The sequence below is a fragment of the Notechis scutatus genome, chromosome 2 (assembly GCF_049901735.1).
Source record: "Notechis scutatus isolate UNSWTSFEM ecotype Mainland chromosome 2, rNotScu1.2, whole genome shotgun sequence".
Lineage (NCBI taxonomy): Eukaryota > Metazoa > Chordata > Lepidosauria > Squamata > Elapidae > Notechis > Notechis scutatus.
In genome coordinates this window covers 148,553,532-148,575,507 of record NC_142010.1, presented here as the reverse complement: position 1 = coordinate 148,575,507, position 21,976 = coordinate 148,553,532, and the positions used below count along the sequence as shown (strand labels likewise).

Below are 21,976 nucleotides of genomic sequence, written 5' to 3'. Positions count from 1 at the left end.
CTTAAAAAGCTATCCACTGCCATAGCCAAACCTCTAAGCATAATCTTTGAAAAATCTTTCAGGACCAGCTCCTTGCCTAACCTATGGTCACAAGCCACAGTCATCCCCATCTTCAAAAGGGAGACCCAAGCCTAGTTGAAAATTACAGACCAATCTCCTTATGCTGCGTCACCTGTAAAGTCATGGAATCAATTATTAACCAATCCATCATCCTCCACTTAGAGACAAACAACCTACTCTCCAATAAACAATTTGGTTTCAGAAAAAAACTATCCTGTAATCTGCAACTCTTACACTGCAAAAACATATGGACGACACAACTCGACCAGGGCAAAGCAATAGACACAATCTACATAGACTTCTGTAAAGCCTTCGATTCAGTGGTTCACGACAAACTACTCTTAAAAATAAAATCCTATGGTATCACTGGACAACTGAATAACTGGATAGAAGCATTCCTGGCAAACAGACAACAAATGGTCAAAATTGGGAGCGTCCTATCAAATTCTGTACCTGTCAATAGTGGTGTCCCCCAAGGCAGTGTTCTAGGACCAACTCTCTTCATACTCTACATAAATAACCTCTGTGATCATATTAAGAGCAATTGCGTTCTTTTCGCTGATGATGTAAAGCTGTTCAATACCACAGACAATACTGCTACCCTACAAAAAGATCTTGACTATGTATCAGAATGGTCAAACAAATGGCAACTTCAAATCTCAACAAATAAATGCTCTGTCTTACATATTGGCCAAAAAAACCAGAAAATAAAATACAAGCTGAATAGTCAAGATCTTGTTGATGACCCAAGCTCTGCAAAGGACCTTGGAATACTCACCTCTAATGATCTAAGTGCTAGAGCCCACTGCAACTACATAGCCAAAAAGGCATTAAGAGTTGTTAACCTAATCCTACGTAGCTTTTTCTCTGGTAATATCACACTACTAACCAGAGCATACAAAACATTTGCTAGACCAATACTCGAATACAGTTCATCAGTCTGGAACCCACATTACATATCTGATATTAGCACAATTGAGAAAGTCCAGAAATATTTCACAAGAAGAGTTCTCCACTCCTCTACTCGTTGTAGAATACCTTATGCCACCAGACTTGAAATTCTAGAACTAGAAAACCTTGAACTACGCCGTCTTCGGTCTGATTTAAGCATGGTATATAAAATCATACATTGCAATGTCCTACCTGTCAATGAATACTTCAGCTTCAACCATAACAACACAAGAGCACACAATAGATACAAACTCAATGTTAACCGCACCAAACTTGATTGCAGGAAATACGACTTCAGCAATAGAGTGGTCAATGTCTGGAATACTCTACCCGACTCTGTAGTTTCTTCCCCAAACCCCAAAAACTTTAACCTTAGACTGTCTACTATTGACCTCACCCCTTTCCTAAGAGGTCTGTAGGGGGTGTGCATAAGCGCACCAACGTGCCTACTGTCCCTGTCCTATTGTTTCTCTTATTCTTCTTTTATTTTTCTTATATGTACCCATTTCATGTATTCACAACTATGTATACACTTATACTTATTATCTTGTAAACAATTGGCAAATCAAATAAATAAATAAAATAAATAATAAATCTTTATACTTTAACATTTTGTTCAGGTCTAAATTATTTGGGTGGGTCATCGCTTCCATTGTGGATAGCCAGATTGGGATTTTTATATAATGTTTCTTTTTAACTTTGATCCAGTTGTTTATCAATGAATCTCTAATCAGATGTCTGTGGAAATATTTTTGTTTGGTGGGTCCTGTATCCCAAAGAAAGGCATGCCATCCTCTCTGAAGGTCATTATCTTCTATAGCTAATATTCTTTTATTCTTTAAGTTAATCCAAGCAAAACTAATATTGCTGCACTATAATATAATTCCCAGTTTGGCAATCCAAAGCCTCCTCTGTTCTTCATATCTTGTAATAATTTCATTTTTATTCTGGGTTTTTTATCCTGCCAAATAAATTTTGCTGTCATTTTATTAAGGTTATCGAAAAAGTTCTTTTCTAGTTTAACTGGAATGGTTTGGAATAGATATAAAAATATAGACATTTTTATGGCTGCTGTTCTTCCTAGCGATGACAATTGCATTTTAGTCCATAATTCTAAATCTTTTTTTGTTTGTTGTAATAGCTTATTATAATTATTCTCCTTATTATTCTCTGACAGTGTGCTGTCAGCCATATTCCCAAATATTTAATTTTTCTTGTTGTTTGAAGTTCAAGGACTCTTTCTAATTCTGTTGTTTGTAAATCTGTTAAATTTTTTGCTAAAAGTTTCATTTTCTGTCTATTAATTTTCAATCCTGCCACAGCTCCATATCTTTCTAATTCCTTAATTAATATTTGTCCCTTTTCTATTGGATCTTCAATAATAAAAGCCATGTCTGCAAATGCTTGCAGTTTATATTCTTCGTTTCTAGTTTTCAATCCTTTTAATGTGGAATTTTGCCTCAGTCCTTCAAATAGTACTTCTAATGATAATATGAAGAGCAGAGGGGACAGTGGACAATCTTGTCGAACTCCTTTCTCTCTATTTAAAGTTTGGGTATTTTCTCCATTTATTATAATACCTGCTTTTTGTACCGAATAAATTGCCGTTATAATATTCTCAAATTTGGTGCCGAAATTAGAAACTTAAGGAAGAACTAACTCTTTACTTTAAAGAAAATAATCACCAGTATACAACTATTCAAAACTTATGGGACACTATGAAGCCGTCACATGGGGAATTATAATATCCTACGCTGCACAAAAAAACAAAGAAAAACATGGCCAACAAAACAATTTATACCAAACAATTAAGAAACTAGAATCCAAACTACAGAACGCCCCACAAAATGTTAAATTACAAGCACAACTGATTCTCTATAAACATAAACTTAACTTAGTTGAACAGGAAGAATTGATTAGAAACTTGAAAGCAACCAAGCAAATATACTTTGAACAAGCAAACAAGCCTGGCAGATGGCTGTCTTATAAACTCAAAAAAGAGAAAGAGAAAAGAACCATTTACCAGCTACAAAATGAAAGTGGAAACTATCAACATACAATAGAGAAGAACATACAATAGAAAAAGAGATTGCACATAAGTATTTTGAGAAACTATATAAGAAAGAGAGAGTAGATGAAAATCAAATAAGGGAATATCTAAGGGAAAAAAGAAATCGAGAAATTAATGATGAGATGAAAGAATTTTTGATGAAGTATATAACTATAACAGAATTAAAACAAGCAATTAGAGCCCAGAAAAGTAACAAAACCCCAGGCCCTGATAGTTTCCCAGCAGCATTTTATAGAGCGATAGAAGAACAAGTGGGACTAACAATGGTAGATTTATAAAATGAGATATTATCATCTGCTAAAATGCCAGACACGTGGAGAGAATCATTAATTTTGCTAATCCCGAAGGGGGACTCAGATGCCAGAATGATACAAAACTATAGACCAATTTCCTTGCTGAATGTAGATTACAAAATATTTACTACCATTATTGCTAATAGATTAAAGAAAATTCTGAATGATTATATACATTCAGACCAAAATGGGTTTCTCCCAAACAGACAAATTAGGAATAATTTAAGAATAATAATGGATAGTCTGGAATATTATGAAGCCCACCTGGAGAAACAGGTAGCCCATGTTTTCTTGGATGCTCAAAAGGCTTTTGACAACCTTAATTGGCAATTTATGATTCAGCAAATTCATGAACAGTAGACATTTTATCAAACTTTAAAGAATCGACTTTTCGTATTCTTAATATATTTTATTGCATATGTACAGTATATATGAAAATTCTTCATTTACTACATAGATTGATTTTGCCAGTTATTAAATTACCTAAAAATGTTAAGAAAAACTCTCTGGGAAAGAACACAGGAAGTGATAAGTTATCTTACGTTTTGCTGTAGTAGTTCCAATTGTCAGAACTTTTAATAAATTTCATAAACTGTCCAGAGGTGCTACTAAATATGCTGTAGACATATTTTATATACTATGATTTTGGTTTCAATTAAAGATTATTACCTAAAGGTGTATTTTTTTAATTTTAATGTAGCAATACCTAAAATGTACATTTTTGTAAGTACATAAAACGTTAAATTAATCATTCTAAAAATGCAAATCTTTGCATCATAGTATGTGGGACTTCACATCAGTGATAGGTGGCACCATCAGTCAATGTGACTTTGTACCACAATTTTTCCTTGACTTAATACAGATATGAAGTATGTAGTTTAAAGTGTATTGCACTATATTGAAGTTCCCTGCCTTATTTCTATAGCAGCAACAAACTGAGCCTTCTGCCAGTTTTCTTTTCAAAGTCCACATTCCTTGAGAGCAAATAAACCTAGAACTCTCATTATAGAAGCCAGAAAGGGCCAAACCTGGTAGAAAGAAGAAAATTTGGAGGAGGCCATAAGCTTGTAAGGTCAAGAGTACTGGAAAGTTTTGATGACCATACAGTTCAAGCGTGATTCTCCAGGGTTGGTCTTCAGATTGCTGCTACCACAATTTCTTCAGGCTTAGCCAGTGTGAGCAATAAGAAAAGAGGAGTTGGAGGCTGGGGTGTGACATACAATTATAATTGGAGAATGACATTTCACAAAGTCCTCTCTTATAGAAAGACAAAACTATATAAAAAAGGACTTGCTTGAGAAAGATCAACCTCTACTTTCCTCTACTTTCTTCCCAGCCAGTCTGCAGAAGGCTCCCTGTTCCTCAGCTGTAAATGATGGGGTTTAACATGGGGATCACAACTCCATAAAAGACTGCCACTACTTTTTCCCTATTGGAGAATGTGTTGGCCTGAGGCCTCAAATACATGGCCAGGATGGTGCCATAATAAATGCTCACTGTAGAGTTGTAATTGCAGGAATGTTCCAATCTCGGATGGGAAACCTCAGATAAAGAATGTTTCCAAGCAAATACAACTCAGGCAAACAAAGTCACTAATCTATGGATAAAGGAGGATTAGAGAGGGGAAGTAGACATATGTTAGACTTTAACTAGAGATAATTAATTGTATGGATTACTGTACTAAACAGTAACAAAAGTTAAGCAGTAACCAAAGTTAACCAGTGATGGAGGATAACTAAAAATGTATATAAATGCAAGACTATACTCCAATAAAGATCATCATCATAATTCAGTTGTTCATGATCAAACAACTCGACTGCCTCGTCATTACAACAAGTGGCGCCTGAACAGGGACCCTCTTACTTCGTCCGGCAAGGATTTGGTGAACCTTCAACCCTTTGTGGTTTCTTCAACCTTTTGGTTTCTGTATGTATGGGGTCTTCGCTTTCTGAGGAACAAAGGAAGCATGTAGATGAATTAGGCTATTTGTTGAAGAAAAATAATACCGAGGTACCACAGAGAAATCTCTTAAGGCTGGTCCAGGAGATTGCAACTCAGTGCCTATGGTACCCAGAAAAGGGGTCTTTAAAATTAACTGATTGGGAACATATTGGGAAAACATTGCATACTGAACCTCGAGCAAAAATAGAAGTTTTGCATGTGTGGCATTTATGTAGGCATGCAATTGAAACATTTGGTCACAATGAACTTTCTCTTTTAACACCTCCACCTTCACGTTATACTAATGCTGTCATTTGTCCCCCTTCTTCACCTGAATATATGTCTTCAATTCCCTCAGCTCCTGCAGGTACAGGGCAAAAGCCTCCTGACTCTATTGCTCAGTCTTCTTTTCAGAAAATGGTAGAGACTTGTAAAAGGGATGCCTCTGTCTCAGGAACAGAACTTGCAGAATTACTGTCTGTTTGTACAGTACAATATCGTCCTGGTCAGGGGCCACAGCTTGGACGGCAAGTAGCAGAATGGGGGGGTCTGCCTTATCAGATCTTAAGAGAGTTAAAAAAGGCAGTTACAGACTATGGGATTAGTGGTAATTTTACAAGAGGACTTGTAGAAGGAATAAAAAATGGTTATACAATGATCCCTGAAGATTGGAAACAAATATTTTGCATGATTTTAACATCCATGCAATATGTGGTTTGGGAGAGTGAATATATGAGACATGCTCAAGCTGCTGCTTTAGGAAGAGGAGGAGCATATACAGTTGAGCAGCTATTTGGTTCTGGACCGTTTGGTACAATTCCTACTCAAGTTGTTCTTCCTCCAGCTACGTTAACTATTGTTTCTGAATGTGCCTTTTGTGCTTTTCTTTTTTTTGAATTTTTTTTTTATTGTTTTAACAACAAACAAAAACACATAAAACATAAGACATAAAACATAAAAGCATCATCATCCTTCATAAATTTACAAACAGTGTATTGGTTGGTTTGCCACTTTTTTTTGTGCATCCATTTCATAGTCTCCATTGTAGTTGTGTTACAAAATAGCTCATATTATCAATCAACAATTATATAGCCTGATATCATTATTAAACAATCATTCGACTATAATTTTATTAATTCATACTTTAACGAGATAACTATGGTACTTAATTTATTTTATAGCAAATCATAAAGTCATATTAAGTCTATCTTAATAAAATTGGTATGACTTTTTATAAAGATACTATCAAAGAAAAAGAAAAAAGGTTTATATTCATTATTTCCTAAGTTTCTAAATATTCTATTATTATATTTTACCATCTAACCATTGATAGAAAAGGTCCCAAACTTCATAGAATTGTTTATCTTCTTGTTCTCTAATTTCAAATGTCAATCTACTCATTTCAGCACATTCCAATATTTTCTTGATAATTTCTTCCTCTGATGGTATTTTCTCACTCTTCCAATTTTTAGCAAATACAATCCTAGCCGCTGTTAATACATCTACAATCAAATACTTCAAATTTTTATTATATGTATCAGGTAAGATTCCCAATAAAAATATCTCTGGTTTAAAATCTATATGTTTTTTTGTCATTTTTTCCAACCATATGCAAATTCTAGTCCAATATTTTCTAGCGTCCTCACAAGTCCACCACATATGGTAATATGAGCCAGGTATCTGATGACATTTCCAACATTTTTCAGATTTATTCTTGAACATTCTTGCTATTCTTGTCAGGGGAAAGTGCCACCTGTAAAACATCTTATACAAATTTTCTTTATATGCTGTTGACATTGTCATTTTATAATTTTGAGACCACAATTTTTGCCATTTCTCTAAATCAATCCCATATCCAAAATTCTTCCCCCAAGAAATCATTGTTTCTTTAACTTGTTCTTCCTCTAATTTAATTTCCAGCAAATAACTATATAATTTTTTAATCACTTTTTCATCAGTACCTGTCAAAATCCTATTTAAGTCAGTCAATTTATCATAAAATCCTTCTTTTTTAGAATCTTTAAGATACCTTGAATGTATTTGCGCATATGAAAACCAATTCATCTTTATACCTACCGTATTTGCCGGCGTATAAGACGACTTTTTTGCCCTGAAAAACATGCCTCCAAGTGGGGGGGTCGTCTTATACGGCGAGTATATAACAAAGGTTGTCTTATACGCCGGCAAATACGTTGTTGTCACTCGGTGCAAGAGCGACGGGGGCGGAGCTCCGCAACTTGCGAAGCCCCTTCAAGCCCAGCCGGAGTCTCTCTTCCTCCTCCTCCTCCCCCACCCACCCACCCACCCACCCACTCCGCTCGTGCGAGCGGACAGGCAGGCTCCAGGCTTTGCCCCCATCCCTCACCTCCTTCCATCCCCCTCCACCCCCCCCCAGTGGCAGAAACTTCGCCGCACGTGGGGACGAGTGGAGGGGGTGGGAGAGCAGCGACGCAGCTCAAAGCTGAGAAAGCGCCATCCTTGCTTTTGTGCTTCGGGAAGAGTTCGTGTTTTTTGTTTTTTTGTTTTTCTCCCAGGAATGGGATGCTGCTCGTGCGATTTTCTTTGGGAAGTTTTCTCTTCCCGGTTTCAGCCTTTGCTCCGAATCCTCCCCCCCCCCCGATTCACTTCTGGAAAGGATGCTTGTGTAACTCTTTTCCTAAGCGTTGCTGGGGTGGGGGGGGGGCAGTGTGCAGCGTGAGCGAGAGGCTCTTTTCCTTTCTCCCTGAGCGCAAAACCGTCTGCCTTCTTCTCTCTTGGACGGACCGAGCAAGGCTAATAAGATAATAATAAGATAATAAGATAAGATCCTAAGCGCGTTGTGGAAACAGATCTGGATCTCATTGGAGAAAGGTAGCAAATGAATGAACTGGACTTTTGGCAAGTCTCGGGGTAGGAACTCGACGCTTTCTGGAAAGTTAGTGAGCAGGAAAATAGACATCCTTTCCGCTTTCTCCCAGCGTGGGTATTTCATTATCCCTCCCTGTAAGAAGTAACAACCACAAAGCCAAGGGAAAAAAACGATGCGCAGGAAAAAGCCACAGTAGGAAGCAAAGATTTCTCCCCCCCCCACCCTCTCTCTCTGAAATAATTAATGTCGCAATCAGTGTGGTGCACCCTTGGAGACAAATTGGTTGGGGAGGTGGAAAGATATTAAGAAACAACTCGACTGTTTTTCGTCCAGTTTTATTTTTATTTATTTATTTTCCCCTGAAAAAAAGCAGATCGCTCAACGGTGTCACAAAGAAAGGGAGAGGAATTGAGTTCCAGCCTGAGAAAGGCGAAGCTGCCTCTCTAAAGCATTTTGGTGGCTTTGTAAGTTTGGGGGAAAGGGGCGGGGGTGTCAATCAAGAATTATATCCAGAATACCCCAAGTGTTACAACTTACCGTATTTGCCGGCGTATGACTTTTTTGCCCTGAAAAACATGCCTCCAAGTGGGGGGTCGTCTTATACGGCGAGTATATAACAAACTCTATATTTTGAGTGGAAATGTTGGGGGCTCGTCTTATACGCCCAGTCGTCTTATACGCCGGCAAATACGGTAGTTCTTCTAAATTTTGCATCGTTTTAAGTTCACCCTTTTCATCCAGTATTTCCCCATATCTAACTGTTTGTTCCTTCTTATATGTTATGGGATAAGAAAAAGCTTCAATAGTTGATAACCAAACTGGAATTTTCAAATAACATTGTTTCTTAATTTTCTCCCAATTCAACCATAACGATTCCCGTATGTAATGCCTTCTAAAATAGCCCTGTGATTTAGTTCCCTTATACCATAGAAAAGCATGCCAGCCCAATAATAAGTCATGTCCTTCTAATGTCAACAATCTAGTCTTTCTTAACGTTATCCATTCTTTGGCCCACATTAAATTTGCAGCTTGGTAATACAACTCCCAATTAGGAAGGCGGAATCCTCCTCTGATTCTAGCATCTTGTAAGAGTTTTAATTTTATTCTCGCTTTCTTACCTTGCCATATATACTTCAACACAATTTTATTTAATTCTTCAAAGTAATCTTTACCTAACCTAATTGGTATTGTTCGAAACAAATATAAAATTCTGGGTAAAATATTCATCTTGATTGTTGAAATTCTACCTATCAATGACAATTGTAGGTTTTCCCATTTTTTCAGATCAGATGCTATCTGCTGTTTAAGTTTAATATAGTTATTCTCTTTCAATGTAATACATCTAGACGTCAAATGTATCCCCAAATATTTAACTTTGTTCGTAACTTGAATTTTCAATAGGTCTGCCAACTCTTCTCTTTGTCTTAATAGCATATTCTTTGTCAGAATCTTTGTTTTATCTTTATTAATTTTCAAACCAGCCATCTCACCGTACATCTCTATCTTTTCCAATAGTTTTAAAGCTGTCTCTAGAGGGTCTTCCAAAATAAAGACCAAGTCATCCGCAAAGGCTTGCAATTTAAATTCCTCCTTTTTAACTTTCATTCCTTTTATATTTTTGTCCTCTCTAATATTTCTATTTAACACTTCCAAGGTCAATACAAATAACAAAGGAGATAATGGGCATCCTTGTCTTGTACCTTTTCTTATATTAATGGAGTCTGTAAATTCTCCCTCTATCATTACTTTTGCCGTTTGCTTATAATATATGGCTTCTATTGCTTGGATTCATCTAGCAGTATCTTCCCAATAATATCTAAACTGTTTGTTCCTTCTTATATGTTATGGGATAAGAAAAAGCTTCAATAGTTGATAACCAAACTGGAATTTTCAAATAACATTGTTTCTTAATTTTCTCCCAATTCAACCATAACGATTCCCGTATGTAATGCCTTCTAAAATAGCCCTGTGATTTAGTTCCCTTATACCATAGAAAAGCATGCCAGCCCAATAATAAGTCATGTCCTTCTAATGTCAACAATCTAGTCTTTCTTAACGTTATCCATTCTTTGGCCCACATTAAATTTGCAGCTTGGTAATACAACTCCCAATTAGGAAGGCGGAATCCTCCTCTGATTCTAGCATCTTGTAAGAGTTTTAATTTTATTCTCGCTTTCTTACCTTGCCATATATACTTCAACACAATTTTATTTAATTCTTCAAAGTAATCTTTACCTAACCTAATTGGTATTGTTCGAAACAAATATAAAATTCTGGGTAAAATATTCATCTTGATTGTTGAAATTCTACCTATCAATGACAATTGTAGGTTTTCCCATTTTTTCAGATCAGATGCTATCTGCTGTTTAAGTTTAATATAGTTATTCTCTTTCAATGTAATACATCTAGACGTCAAATGTATCCCCAAATATTTAACTTTGTTCGTAACTTGAATTTTCAATAGGTCTGCCAACTCTTCTCTTTGTCTTAATAGCATATTCTTTGTCAGAATCTTTGTTTTATCTTTATTAATTTTCAAACCAGCCATCTCACCGTACATCTCTATCTTTTCCAATAGTTTTAAAGCTGTCTCTAGAGGGTCTTCCAAAATAAAGACCAAGTCATCCGCAAAGGCTTGCAATTTAAATTCCTCCTTTTTAACTTTCATTCCTTTTATATTTTTGTCCTCTCTAATATTTCTATTTAACACTTCCAAGGTCAATACAAATAACAAAGGAGATAATGGGCATCCTTGTCTTGTACCTTTTCTTATATTAATGGAGTCTGTAAATTCTCCCTCTATCATTACTTTTGCCGTTTGCTTATAATATATGGCTTCTATTGCTTGGATAAATTTTCTAGCAAAGCCGATCTGTTCCAATAATAATAGCATAAATCTCCAATTCACATTATCAAATGCCTTTTGGGCATCTAGGAATATCAAAGCCATTTGTTTTTCAGGATGCGCCTCATAATATTCAATGTGTCCAGGATTACCCTCATATTGTCTTTAATTTGTCTCTTTGGTAAAAATCCATTCTGATCAGGGTGAATAAAGTTGTTTAAGTATTTTTTAAGCCTTTCTGCCAAAATTGAAGCAAAGATTTTATAGTCTGCATTCAATAAAAAAATAGGTCTATAGTTCTTAATTTGTAATGGATCGGCCCCTTCTTTTGGGATAAGTGTAATATAAGCTTCTGACCATGTTTTAGGTATTTTCTTATTTAACATAACTTCATTCATGACTTCTAGCAGTGGGATGCTCAACAATTCTTGTAGTGTTTTATAAAATTCTGCCGGAATCCCATCTGGACCTGGTGCTTTTCCATTATTCTGTCTATTGAGTGCTTCGGTTAATTCCATCATTGTTATAGTGCTTTCTAACCTTTGTCCAGTTTCATCAGGTATCTTAGGTAGGTTAGCATTTTATAAATACTGTTTAATTTTTTCCTCATCAAGATCCTCCTGTTTATATAATTGTCCATAAAAGTCTCGAATGATTGCCTTTTTCTCCTTATTCCCATAGCAAATTTGACCTTGATCATCTATCAACTGTAATATTTTCCTTGATTCTTTCTCTTTTCTCAGTTTATATGCTAACCATCTACCTGGCCTATTTGCATCTTCAAAATAGTTCTGTTTAGCACTTCTAATTTTTTGTGCCAATTCTTCTTTCTCTACTTGATCCATTCGTGCTACTTGAGCCTTTCGTGCTTTTCTTAAGGTACCCCAAGCTGGAGAACCTAGAGCAAATTTTTCAAACATTTGACAGAATGCCAATGAGCCTTATGCTGACTATGTTGAGTGTCTGTCCAAAGCAATTAGATAGCAGTTTGATCATCAGGAAGCTGCTGGTGAACTTCTTCGCCAGTTAGCTATTGAAAATGCTAATGCAGATTGTAAAAGAGCTTTACAGCCATTAAAGGCTACTGCTCATTACACTCTGGCAGATATTCTGTGAGTCTGCCAGGATATTGGATCACAAACTTATAAAATGCATATGTTAGCAGCTGCTATTCAGAAAGGACAGAGACCAATTGGTAACTGTTTTAAGTGTAAGAAGCCTGGCCACTTTCAGAAGGACTGTCGTTCTACACCTTCTATGCCTCAGAATCGTCCTTCTAAGAAGTGCCCTATTTGCAAAAAGGGATTATTCTTCTGTTGCACAATACCTCCATTCCAATTCTTCCTGAATTACAAATACAGAAATCATATACATTAGTACAATGGCAAAAATTACTTGGCATTATTAATTGGGCACGCCCATTCTTCTACATTACAACTGGTGATATGTTGCCCTTATTTCAGTCTTTGAAGGGAGCACAATCACCAGGATATCTAGTTGTATTAACTGATCTTCAGAGAACATGCCTTCAAGAAATATTGAATAAGTTTAAGCATTGATATGTGGACAGGATAACATCATTAACAATAGGACTTTGCTTAGCTATTCTTCCCACTACACCCTTACCCACGGGATGTCTTTATTCTAATGCGTCCCTGCAAGCGGTCAACATTCATGAATGGATTAATTTGTCAGCTACTCTGCCTAGAAACATTTATCCTTATCAATCAGCATTAGAGGATTTGATTATTAAAGGTCGTAAATGAGCCTTACATCTTACAGGACAGGATCTCATTAGCACAGCTTTCACTCGTACAAAAGTTGAACATGAGCATTTGATGATGATTTCAGAATCATATCAAATAGCCTTTTCTCAATATGTGGGAAACTTGTTGTATTCTTTACCCAAGGATCCTAGAATAGTGGTTACTACTACTTTAAATCCGGCCTTTTCTTCCATTTTTGTGCGAAATCCTATTTCTAAAGCCCTTACAGTCTTTACTGATGGATCACCTACAAGGTGTCTGGCAGATTCAACAACAATGGTATTCTAAATTTACTGCCACACAGACTTCAGCTCAACATGCTGAGCTGGCTGGTGTGATTTTGGCTTTACGATTGTTCAATGACCAACCTATTAACTTGATCGTTGATACTCAATATGTGTATTTAGCTATGCAATCTCTTCCCTTTTCTTATTGTGCTCTCTCTTTGGATAAGAATTTGTTATCCTTGTTTTTATCTTTAAAGAATAATTTGGAAACTCGCTTGTATTCTTTGTATGTAGAACACGTTCGAAGTCATACTCCCTTTACTAATGCCTTGACTGAAGGAAATCAGAAGGCAGAAGAATCCTTAAAGGATGTTGCATCTTTGTTTGCTGATCCTGTTGTTAGTCATTCTTATTTTCATCAAAATGCCAAATCGCTTGCAAAGCAATTTAAAATTTGATTATCTCAAGCCCGGGATATTTTCCGTGCTTGTCCAGCTTGTCAGCAACTGGCAGTTCCCTTTCCAGTGGGTGTCAACCCACGAGGAACCCAAGCTAATCAAATTTGGCAAATGGATGTAACTCAATTTTCAACCTTTAAGCCATACTGTTATCTTCATACGTCTATTGACACTCATTCACACTTCCTTTGGGTTACTGTTTCAAAACATGAACGTACTTCAGATGTTATTTCTCATTGCCTATCCTCTTTTGCTGTAATGGGTCGGCCTTCTCAGTTTAAAACTGACAATTGCCCCGCTTATATTAGTAAGAAACTTCAAACCTTTTGTCAGAAATGGAATATTACTTTAGTGCACGGAATTCCTTACAACTCTCAGGGTCAAGCTATAGTTGAGTTAGCTCATCGTAATTTTAAGGCATTGCTTCAGAAACAATTACAAACTGAGTCTGGCCCTTACCATCTGCAAAAGATTCAAAATCTCATTGCTGTAGCATTATATACTTGGAATTATTTAACCTTTTTAGATTCTCTTGCAGACTCACCTGTTAATTTGCATTTTCGAACTACTGCATCTTTAGCAAGGCCTTTGGTAAAGTATCGCCAAGCTCCAGATCCAACCTGGAAAGGCCCTATACCACTGATCACCTGGGGTCACGGTTACGCCGCCGTGGAAGATCCTTCTACTCGACAAGCAGTGTGGGTTCCAGCGCACTGTGTTCGTCCGTATCATGGCATGGCATCAGGGCCTTCACAACCCGATCCCGGATTTCAATCTTCATCTGAACACGGAAGTCCGTCTTCCAAGGTCGACACGCCCGCAACCCATCACTTGGGGCCAGGTTAAATCTACTACATATCAAGCTTAACAACAACTGCAACAGGCCTCATTACCTCAGTCTCCTGAAAATCTTGTTGCTGCTGTTTTTGCTATTATTACTGCTAACTCTGTTACCATTTTACTTTGTATTTTCTTGTTTATGGTTAATGGTGTTTCTGCTCAAAATGACACTTCTGTGGTTCGTCTTAACCCTAATTTGTGGGTTCGTCATGCCCAATACATGTTTATGACCCATGGCACTAATATTACTTTATACTATGAGCCCCCAATGGCATTTGGTCAAATTTCTTTTACCCCTAACTTGATCATGTCTTCTACATTTATTGTCTCACAACTACAGTCTATTTCACACTCCTGGCTATTTTCTACACCCCCTATGCAATTGAATTCTGTCCGTTGGCATTACTTGAAAGTTAGTCAATTTACAAGGGGTCTGTGTTTCTGTTGTCACCCTAAACACACTTGGCTTCATAATTGGTCTGATTATGATGCTGCTCAGCACATATTAAAAAAGCTAGGGAATTATAGTTATTGTTCTGACTACTATTGGTTGTCAGGTACCTTTAATTCTTCTTTGCATGGAATTAATAAAGCTCCTGATATGTATCCTGACAATTTTCCTATTTTTAATGCCTCTGATCAATCTAATACAGGATCAACATGTGCTGGTTGGCAGCTTAAGGATCCTAATATGTGGTTCTTTTTTGATAAATATGCTACTAATGTTCATCCTCAGAATTATCAATGTGCAACTATAGGTTATGTTAGGGATATACACCCTAGCAGAATGTGCAACGGCAGTCAGGCAGGCAGGCAAATATATGAGATAAACGTTGTTGTAGTTTACACTCAGTAAAACAGATACACAGTGCTAGTTAAATAGTTTATTCCAGTAAGATTGTTAGCATAGTCAAACAGTCCATATATCATACACTTAGTTCAGTCCGTCCGAGGATTAATCAGTTGCAAAGTCCAGTGTCGAAAAAGAGTTCATTAAACTTACAATATCAGTCCAGTATTTTATCTCTTCGCAGTATGAGATAAGAAGAAGTAAAATCTCTTTTCTTCCTTCGGCAACAGTAGATAACATGCAGTTAACAATCCATCATCGTCAGCAAGGAATCCAGTAAACCAGTAAACAGTAAGCTAGCAAGGTTCTCTTGCTCCCTCTTATGGCGATTTACAGCCGCACCCAAAATGACATGCTTTGCATTTAAAGTAATACACACAATCATAGTCTATATATATTATTTTACCCAAACTAAGTTAGGTAACCTATGTTATTCCTAACATTCTCCCCCTTTGGGTAATATAATAATATATATATCTATTTACATCTTCAAACCATAGTTGTCACAACTTTCTTTATGTTTGACTGAACCTTGGGCTTTGGTAAATTGATCGGCAATATTTTCTTCAGTCATGCAATATTCCAATCTTATTAAACCATTTTTTACAGATTGTCTTACATTCAGATATCTAAGATCTGTATGCTTAGATCTCGTTTTTACAGCAATATTTGTAGCCAACCGTATGGCTGCTTGATTGTCCTCATAAACTACAATAGAATCATTAACAGTTATTCCCATATCTAATAACAACTGTTTATACAGAATTAAATCAGTACATAATAAAGATAGACATGAAAATTCTGCTTCCATTGTGGACATACTTATGTGTTGCTGTCTAATTGACCTCCAACCAATCAGTGCTTTTCCTAATAGTACAGCCGTACCTGAAGTTGATTTCCTAGTGTTTATGTCTGTTGCAAAACTTGCATCAGCATATGCACTTAAAATCAGATCATCCTTTGGCTCCAAATACAATGCATAGTGCATTGTCCTTTTAAGATATCTTAATATATGTTTTGCTGCTTGCCAGTGTTGTTCAGTGGGTTCAGCATTGAATCTTGCCAATTGATTAACGCCATAGGCAATGTCTGGCCTTGACCAATTACTAAGGTACGATAAACTACCAATTAGTGATTGATAAATAGTCTTATCGAATTTTGGACTTTGAGCATCAGTGTGGCCAAATTCCTGACTCATTGGAGTTTTAGCCAGTTTACAAAGTTCCATTTTGTATGTTTTTAGTAATTGATATATTTTATCTTCTTGAGATATCTTATAGCCACTTTTGGTTTTGTTTATTGTCAATCCGAGATACTGTTTTATTTCTCCTAATTGCTTTAATTTTATCCTTTTACCTAATAATGATATTATTTCAGTAGCTTCATTATTAGTTTTTGTAATTAAAGCAATATCATCTGTAAACAACAATAATAATGACACTATTCCATTTTTCTCTCTTTTAAATACACATGGATCAGCTAAACCTGCTTTAAACCCTATATTGTTTAACTCCTTAACAATATATTGGTTCCATTCATAACCAGATTGTTTTAATCCATAGAGACTCTTTTTAAGTTTCCAACAGTCATTATTATTTTTACCATCCTTGATTCCTATAGGTTTCTTTAAATATATAGTGTGCTGCAATGGTGCATGCAGATAGGCAGTTTCTACATCTAAGTGATTTATAATATAATTCTTCTTAGCTGCCCACACTAAAGCTGCTCTCAAGGTTGTTGCTTTTAGACTCGGTGCAAATACTTCATCATAATCACATGCAGTTTGATTAAATCCTTGAGCTACCAACCTAGCCTTATGGGTAACAGTCCCATTTTTACCTGTTTTTAATTTAAATATCCATTTACAGCCAATGGACTTTTCTCCTGGAGGTAATTTAACATTTTCATATACTTCCATTTGTTTTAATGAATTTAATTCTTTCTCCATTGCTCTATGCCAATTTTCCTGTTCCTTTTCTGGATACATTCTAAGTTCTTCAACAGTAGTTGGAACTTTACTAATTTGGCAAACTACACTTGCTTGATACCTGTCAGGTGGTCTGGTTTCACGTGTAGAACGTCTAGGTATTACAGGGCTTACAGGTGGACTTTCATGTACTACCTGTTCCTGGTTATCTATTTCTTCCTGTTCATCTATTTCTTCCTCTTCTGGTCCTATATGCTCTTCTTGTACTTCCTCTTTAATTGTACTCTTCTTATTACTGATATGTGTTTTTGGTCTTTTGTAGGTTTCTATGATTACTTCCTTATTTGAATCTTGCTCCAGTTTTTCCCATCCTACATGTTCTAGGAATTGTGCACTAGCACTACAGTAAACTCTAGGTGTACCTTTTTCCCAGAATCTGTATGATTTGTGATTAGATTCATAACCTACAAAGAATAACTTTTTAGCCCTATGCTGCCCCTTGTGTCTCAGTTGTGTAGGAATATGCACCCATGCTGGTGCTCCAAATGTGTGCATGTAGCTTAGGTCAGGTTTTCTACCATGCCACCGTGTGAATGGTAATTCACCAGTTGTTGAATTAACAACATTATTCAATATATGATTGCCACACATTATTGCTTCTCCCCACAAAGTTTCAGGTATTCGTGAATCTGACAGCATAGTACGAGCCATTGCTTGTATTGTTTGGCCTCGTCTTTCTATAAAGGAATTATGTTGTGGCCTATATGGTGCAGACTTTTTATGTTCAACACCTGCCATCTTCAGTCTATTTTTGAATTTATTATTTATAAATTCCGTACCATTATCAGTTACAAGAGTTACTAGTTTCCTTTTAGTTTTTCTTTCTGCAAACTTCAACCAATTAAAGAAATTCTGATATGTTTCCGTTTTACTCTTCATTAAATAACAGAAACCATATCTGGAATAATGATCCATTATACTTAGTATATAACGAGCACCTCCCACACTTGGTTTTTTAGGACCTATAATATCAGCAAATACAACCTCTAGATGTTCCTTTGTCTTAAATCCATTTAATCTATTTGCTGGTATTACCTTGCTTTTTTCTTGACTGCAAGCGTTGCAGTGCAAATACTTACTGCAAGGCTTCAGTTTTATACCTTCAGACAGTTCAACTGTTTGCTTGAGCATTTTAAAATTTATATGCCCTAAACATCTGTGTAACAAATGTATGCATTCATCATGAGGTTTAACATTATTATAAACTGTGTTAGCTACCTCTAATGAATTATCATTTAACACATACAATTCACCTTTTAAAGTTGCAGTCACTTTTTTACCTTCCTTTTCTATTATGCAGTTTTCTCCCCTAAAGGTAACTACATAACCTAGTTTAACCAAAACTCTAACCGAAAGCAAATTAAACTTAAGTTGTGGTAATATAACATTTTTACATTTTCTTTTATGCAAGAACAATGTGCAATACCTTCACTTTTTGCTTTAATTTTCCATCCATTAGCTAACGATATCTGCTGTGAACTTGTGGACATCTTAACAAATCTTTTCTTATCTTTCGTTATGCAGTGCGATGCTCCACTATCTACAACCCATAAATTATTATTCACAGTTTCGTTGCTATACATGGCTAACTCTAAGCATTTTTCATTCTTTTGATGCCTTTTAGCATTCTGGCTGGCATTGTTGCATTTTGCTTTCTTGCAGAATCTAGCCAAATGTCCTTTTCCTCCACAATTAAAACATTTTCTAATTGTATAGGCTGTCGTAGATTCTTTATCTTCTTCTTTTGGTTGTTCCCTTCTGAGTTGATCCCTTTCAAGCCTTCTTCTGGCTTCTTCAATTAATCTGCCAGTAATGTCAGTTAATGTGAGGTTATCTTTTGACAATACTTCAAGTGAAGTTACATAGTCATCATAACTCTCATCTAACGAAGACAAAATTATATAAACCTGATGCAGTTCTGTGAAGATAAGTTCTTTTTCATGCAGTTCCTGAAAAATTCTCTTCATTGTGTTTATATGAGTCAGCATGTCTCCATTCTTTTGAAGATGTGTTCTGAACAGTTTCCGTGTAAGATTTATATGTGCTCCTACACTGTCTCGAACATAAATCTTCTTTAAATTCTCCCAACATTTCGCAGCTGTTTCTTCTCCATGAATATGGACAAGCTGCTGGTCACAGAGTGTCAGTCCTATTATACAGAGAGCTTGCTCATTCTTCAGTTTATATTCCTGTATTTTCTGGGCATCATCCTCATCTTCCGGATCCCATGCATCTACCTCTGGTGGGTTTTGAATTATACTCCACAAACCTTCTCTGCGTAGAAGTAGGCTGCATTTCATAGACCATGAAACATAGTTTGTTCCATCCAGTTTGGATATTAGAGACAAACTTTGTAAATTGACTTGTGGCATCTTTTTCTGGATATTAAACTATAATTAATAAAACACAGCTGTCTGTTTACAGTATTGTGTAACTACACAAACTCTCACTTTATATAAGCCTGTTATATCCTGATTAGTCTGACTGTGCAGCCTGGGCCCATAACCAGTGTTAGGGATATACACCCTAGCAGAATGTGCAACGGCAGTCAGGCAGGCAGGCAAATATATGAGATAAACGTTGTTGTAGTTTACACTCAGTAAAACAGATACACAGTGCTAGTTAAATAGTTTATTCCAGTAAGATTTTTAGCATAGTCAAACAGTCCATATATCATACACTTAGTTCAGTCCGTCCGGGGATTAATCAGTTGCAAAGTCCAGTGTCGAAAAAGAGTTCATTAAACTTACAATATCAGTCCAGTATTTTATCTCTTCGCAGTATGAGATCAGAAGAAGTAAAATCTCTTTTCTTCCTTCAGCAACAGTAGATAACACGCAGTTTACAATCCATCATCATCAGCAAGGAATCCAGTAAACCAGTAAACAGTAAGCTAGCAAGGTTTTCTTGCTCCCTCTTATGGCGATTTACAGCCGCACCCAAAATTACCTGCTTTGCATTTAAAGTAATACACACAATCATAGTCTATATATATTATTTTACCCAAACTAAGTTAGTTAACCTATGTTATTCCTAACAGGTTATTTTACTCTACATGTTCAAATAGGTACGCTCCCATCAACTCGACAGCAGCATTCCTCTCTGGGACCTACATGTAATGATGAAGTCATTATTGACACACAATTGCCTTCTGGTTCTACATTTGGCCGTACATTGGCAGGGGCCGTTACAGGAGTCCTTACTCTAGGCTCTTATCCTGGCATAATTGCTCAAGAAAATAGACGATCTATTCTTGGTCTCACCTGCAGACTTGAAAAATCCATCAATGCTACCGCTGCTATTATTCGTGATTTGCAGCATGAAATAGAAGACTTAAATCAAGATGTCTTACAGCAGCGTTTTGCCATAGACTTTTAGCCCGTCAGGGAGGGTTCTGTACATTAGTTGGACGCCGTGGATGTGCTGTGCATTTATATTCTTTGAATAAAACTATTGAGGATGAGCTTGCCAATTTACATTCATACATTCAAAATAATATCCATGCTCATTACTCACCTTTTGAGTGGCTAACCAATTGGCTTCCTGATTGGTCTTGGCTCAGACAGTTTTTCTTTTATGCTATAATTATTATTATTGTACTAATTGCAACCTGTTGTTTTATTCAATGTATTCCAAATTTATTCACATTGTTTCGTCTCGCTTCCCCCTCTCTTAACTCTCTTCAATAGCGATACATTTATAAATCTTTGAATCCTCCATTTAAAATAAAAAAACGAGGATATGTAGAGTTGTAATTGCAGGAATGTTCCAATCTCGGATGGGAAACCTCAGATAAAGAATGTTTCCAAGCAAATACAACTCAGGCAAACAAAGTCACTAATCTATGGATAAAGGAGGATTAGAGGGGGGAAGTAGACATATGTTAGACTTTAACTAGAGATAATTAATTGTACGGATTACTGTACTAAACAGTAACAAAAGTTAAGCAGTAACCAAAGTTAACCAATGATGGAGGATAACTAAAAATGTATATAAATGCAAGACTATACTCCAATAAAGATCATCATCATAATTCAGTTGTTCATGATCAAACAACTCGACTGCCTTGTCATTACAACAGCTCACTACAGTGAGATGAGATCCACAGGTGGACATGGCTTTGCTCTGACCTTGTGTCAAATGGATACGCAAAACAGTGAATCCAATACGGCCATAGGTCACCAGGATAAAGAAGAAGGGTAAAGCTAGGGTAATGGCACTGGTTATTATCGTGTTAATTCCACTGGCACGGGTATCAGAGCAAACCAGTTTCAACATTGCTTGCAGTTCACGCTTGAAATGATTCACCACGTTTGGCGCACACAAAGTTGCCTGCATGGTGAGAAAGGGGACAATGGTAATAATGAATGTGCTGACCCATAGGCTCCCAACCAACTGGATGCATACATTACAATTCATGATCAGGTTGTAGCGCAGAGGGTAGCATATCGCCACAAAATGGTTGTAAGCCATCACACCTAACAAAACAGATTCAGCGATAGCTAATAAGCCGCTGATACTCATCTGAGCAAAACATCTGCCCCATGGGATAGTAGGCCTGTCCATGAAGCAGTGGACCAGCATCTGTGGGACAGAGGTGGTGATATAGCTGATGTCAATAAAGGAGAGGTTGCTAAGGAAAAAATACATGGGTGTGTGGAGGTGAGAGTCTACGATAATCAGCATCAATATGAGGCCATTGCTGGCTACAGCAATGAGATAGATAACCAAGAAGAGGACAAACAATCCAGCATGAACTTTGAAGTTTTTAGAGAGCCCAAGAAGCACCAATTCGGTCACTGTGGTCGCATTTCCCCATTTTTCCATGTTTCCTGTAAA

The 21,976-nt window shown here is 36.5% G+C and overlaps 1 protein-coding gene across 1 annotated transcript; it reads right to left on the bottom strand.

Annotated features, from left to right (window-relative positions):
• Positions 1–4,737: 4,737 nt before the first annotated feature.
• Positions 4,738–21,964, bottom strand: LOC148132306 (olfactory receptor 13H1-like). Its single transcript, XM_087956623.1, has 2 exons — positions 21,217–21,964; positions 4,738–4,871 (listed from the first exon to the last, which is right to left on the bottom strand). Exons 1-2 carry the CDS (start codon positions 21,962–21,964, stop codon positions 4,738–4,740), a joined length of 882 nt encoding a protein of 293 aa, XP_087812749.1.
• Positions 21,965–21,976: the final 12 nt, after the last annotated feature.

Bases quoted from the DNA above. Each gene is read 5' to 3' on its own strand.
- LOC148132306 (XM_087956623.1), bottom strand. From the start codon at position 21,964: ATGGAAAAATGGGGAAATGCGACCACAGTGACCGAATTGGTGCTTCTT. The intron at 4,872-21,216 runs GTTGTAATGACA...ACAACTCTACAG, and splicing joins TCATCTCACTGTAGTGAGCT to TGAGCATTTATTATGGCACC.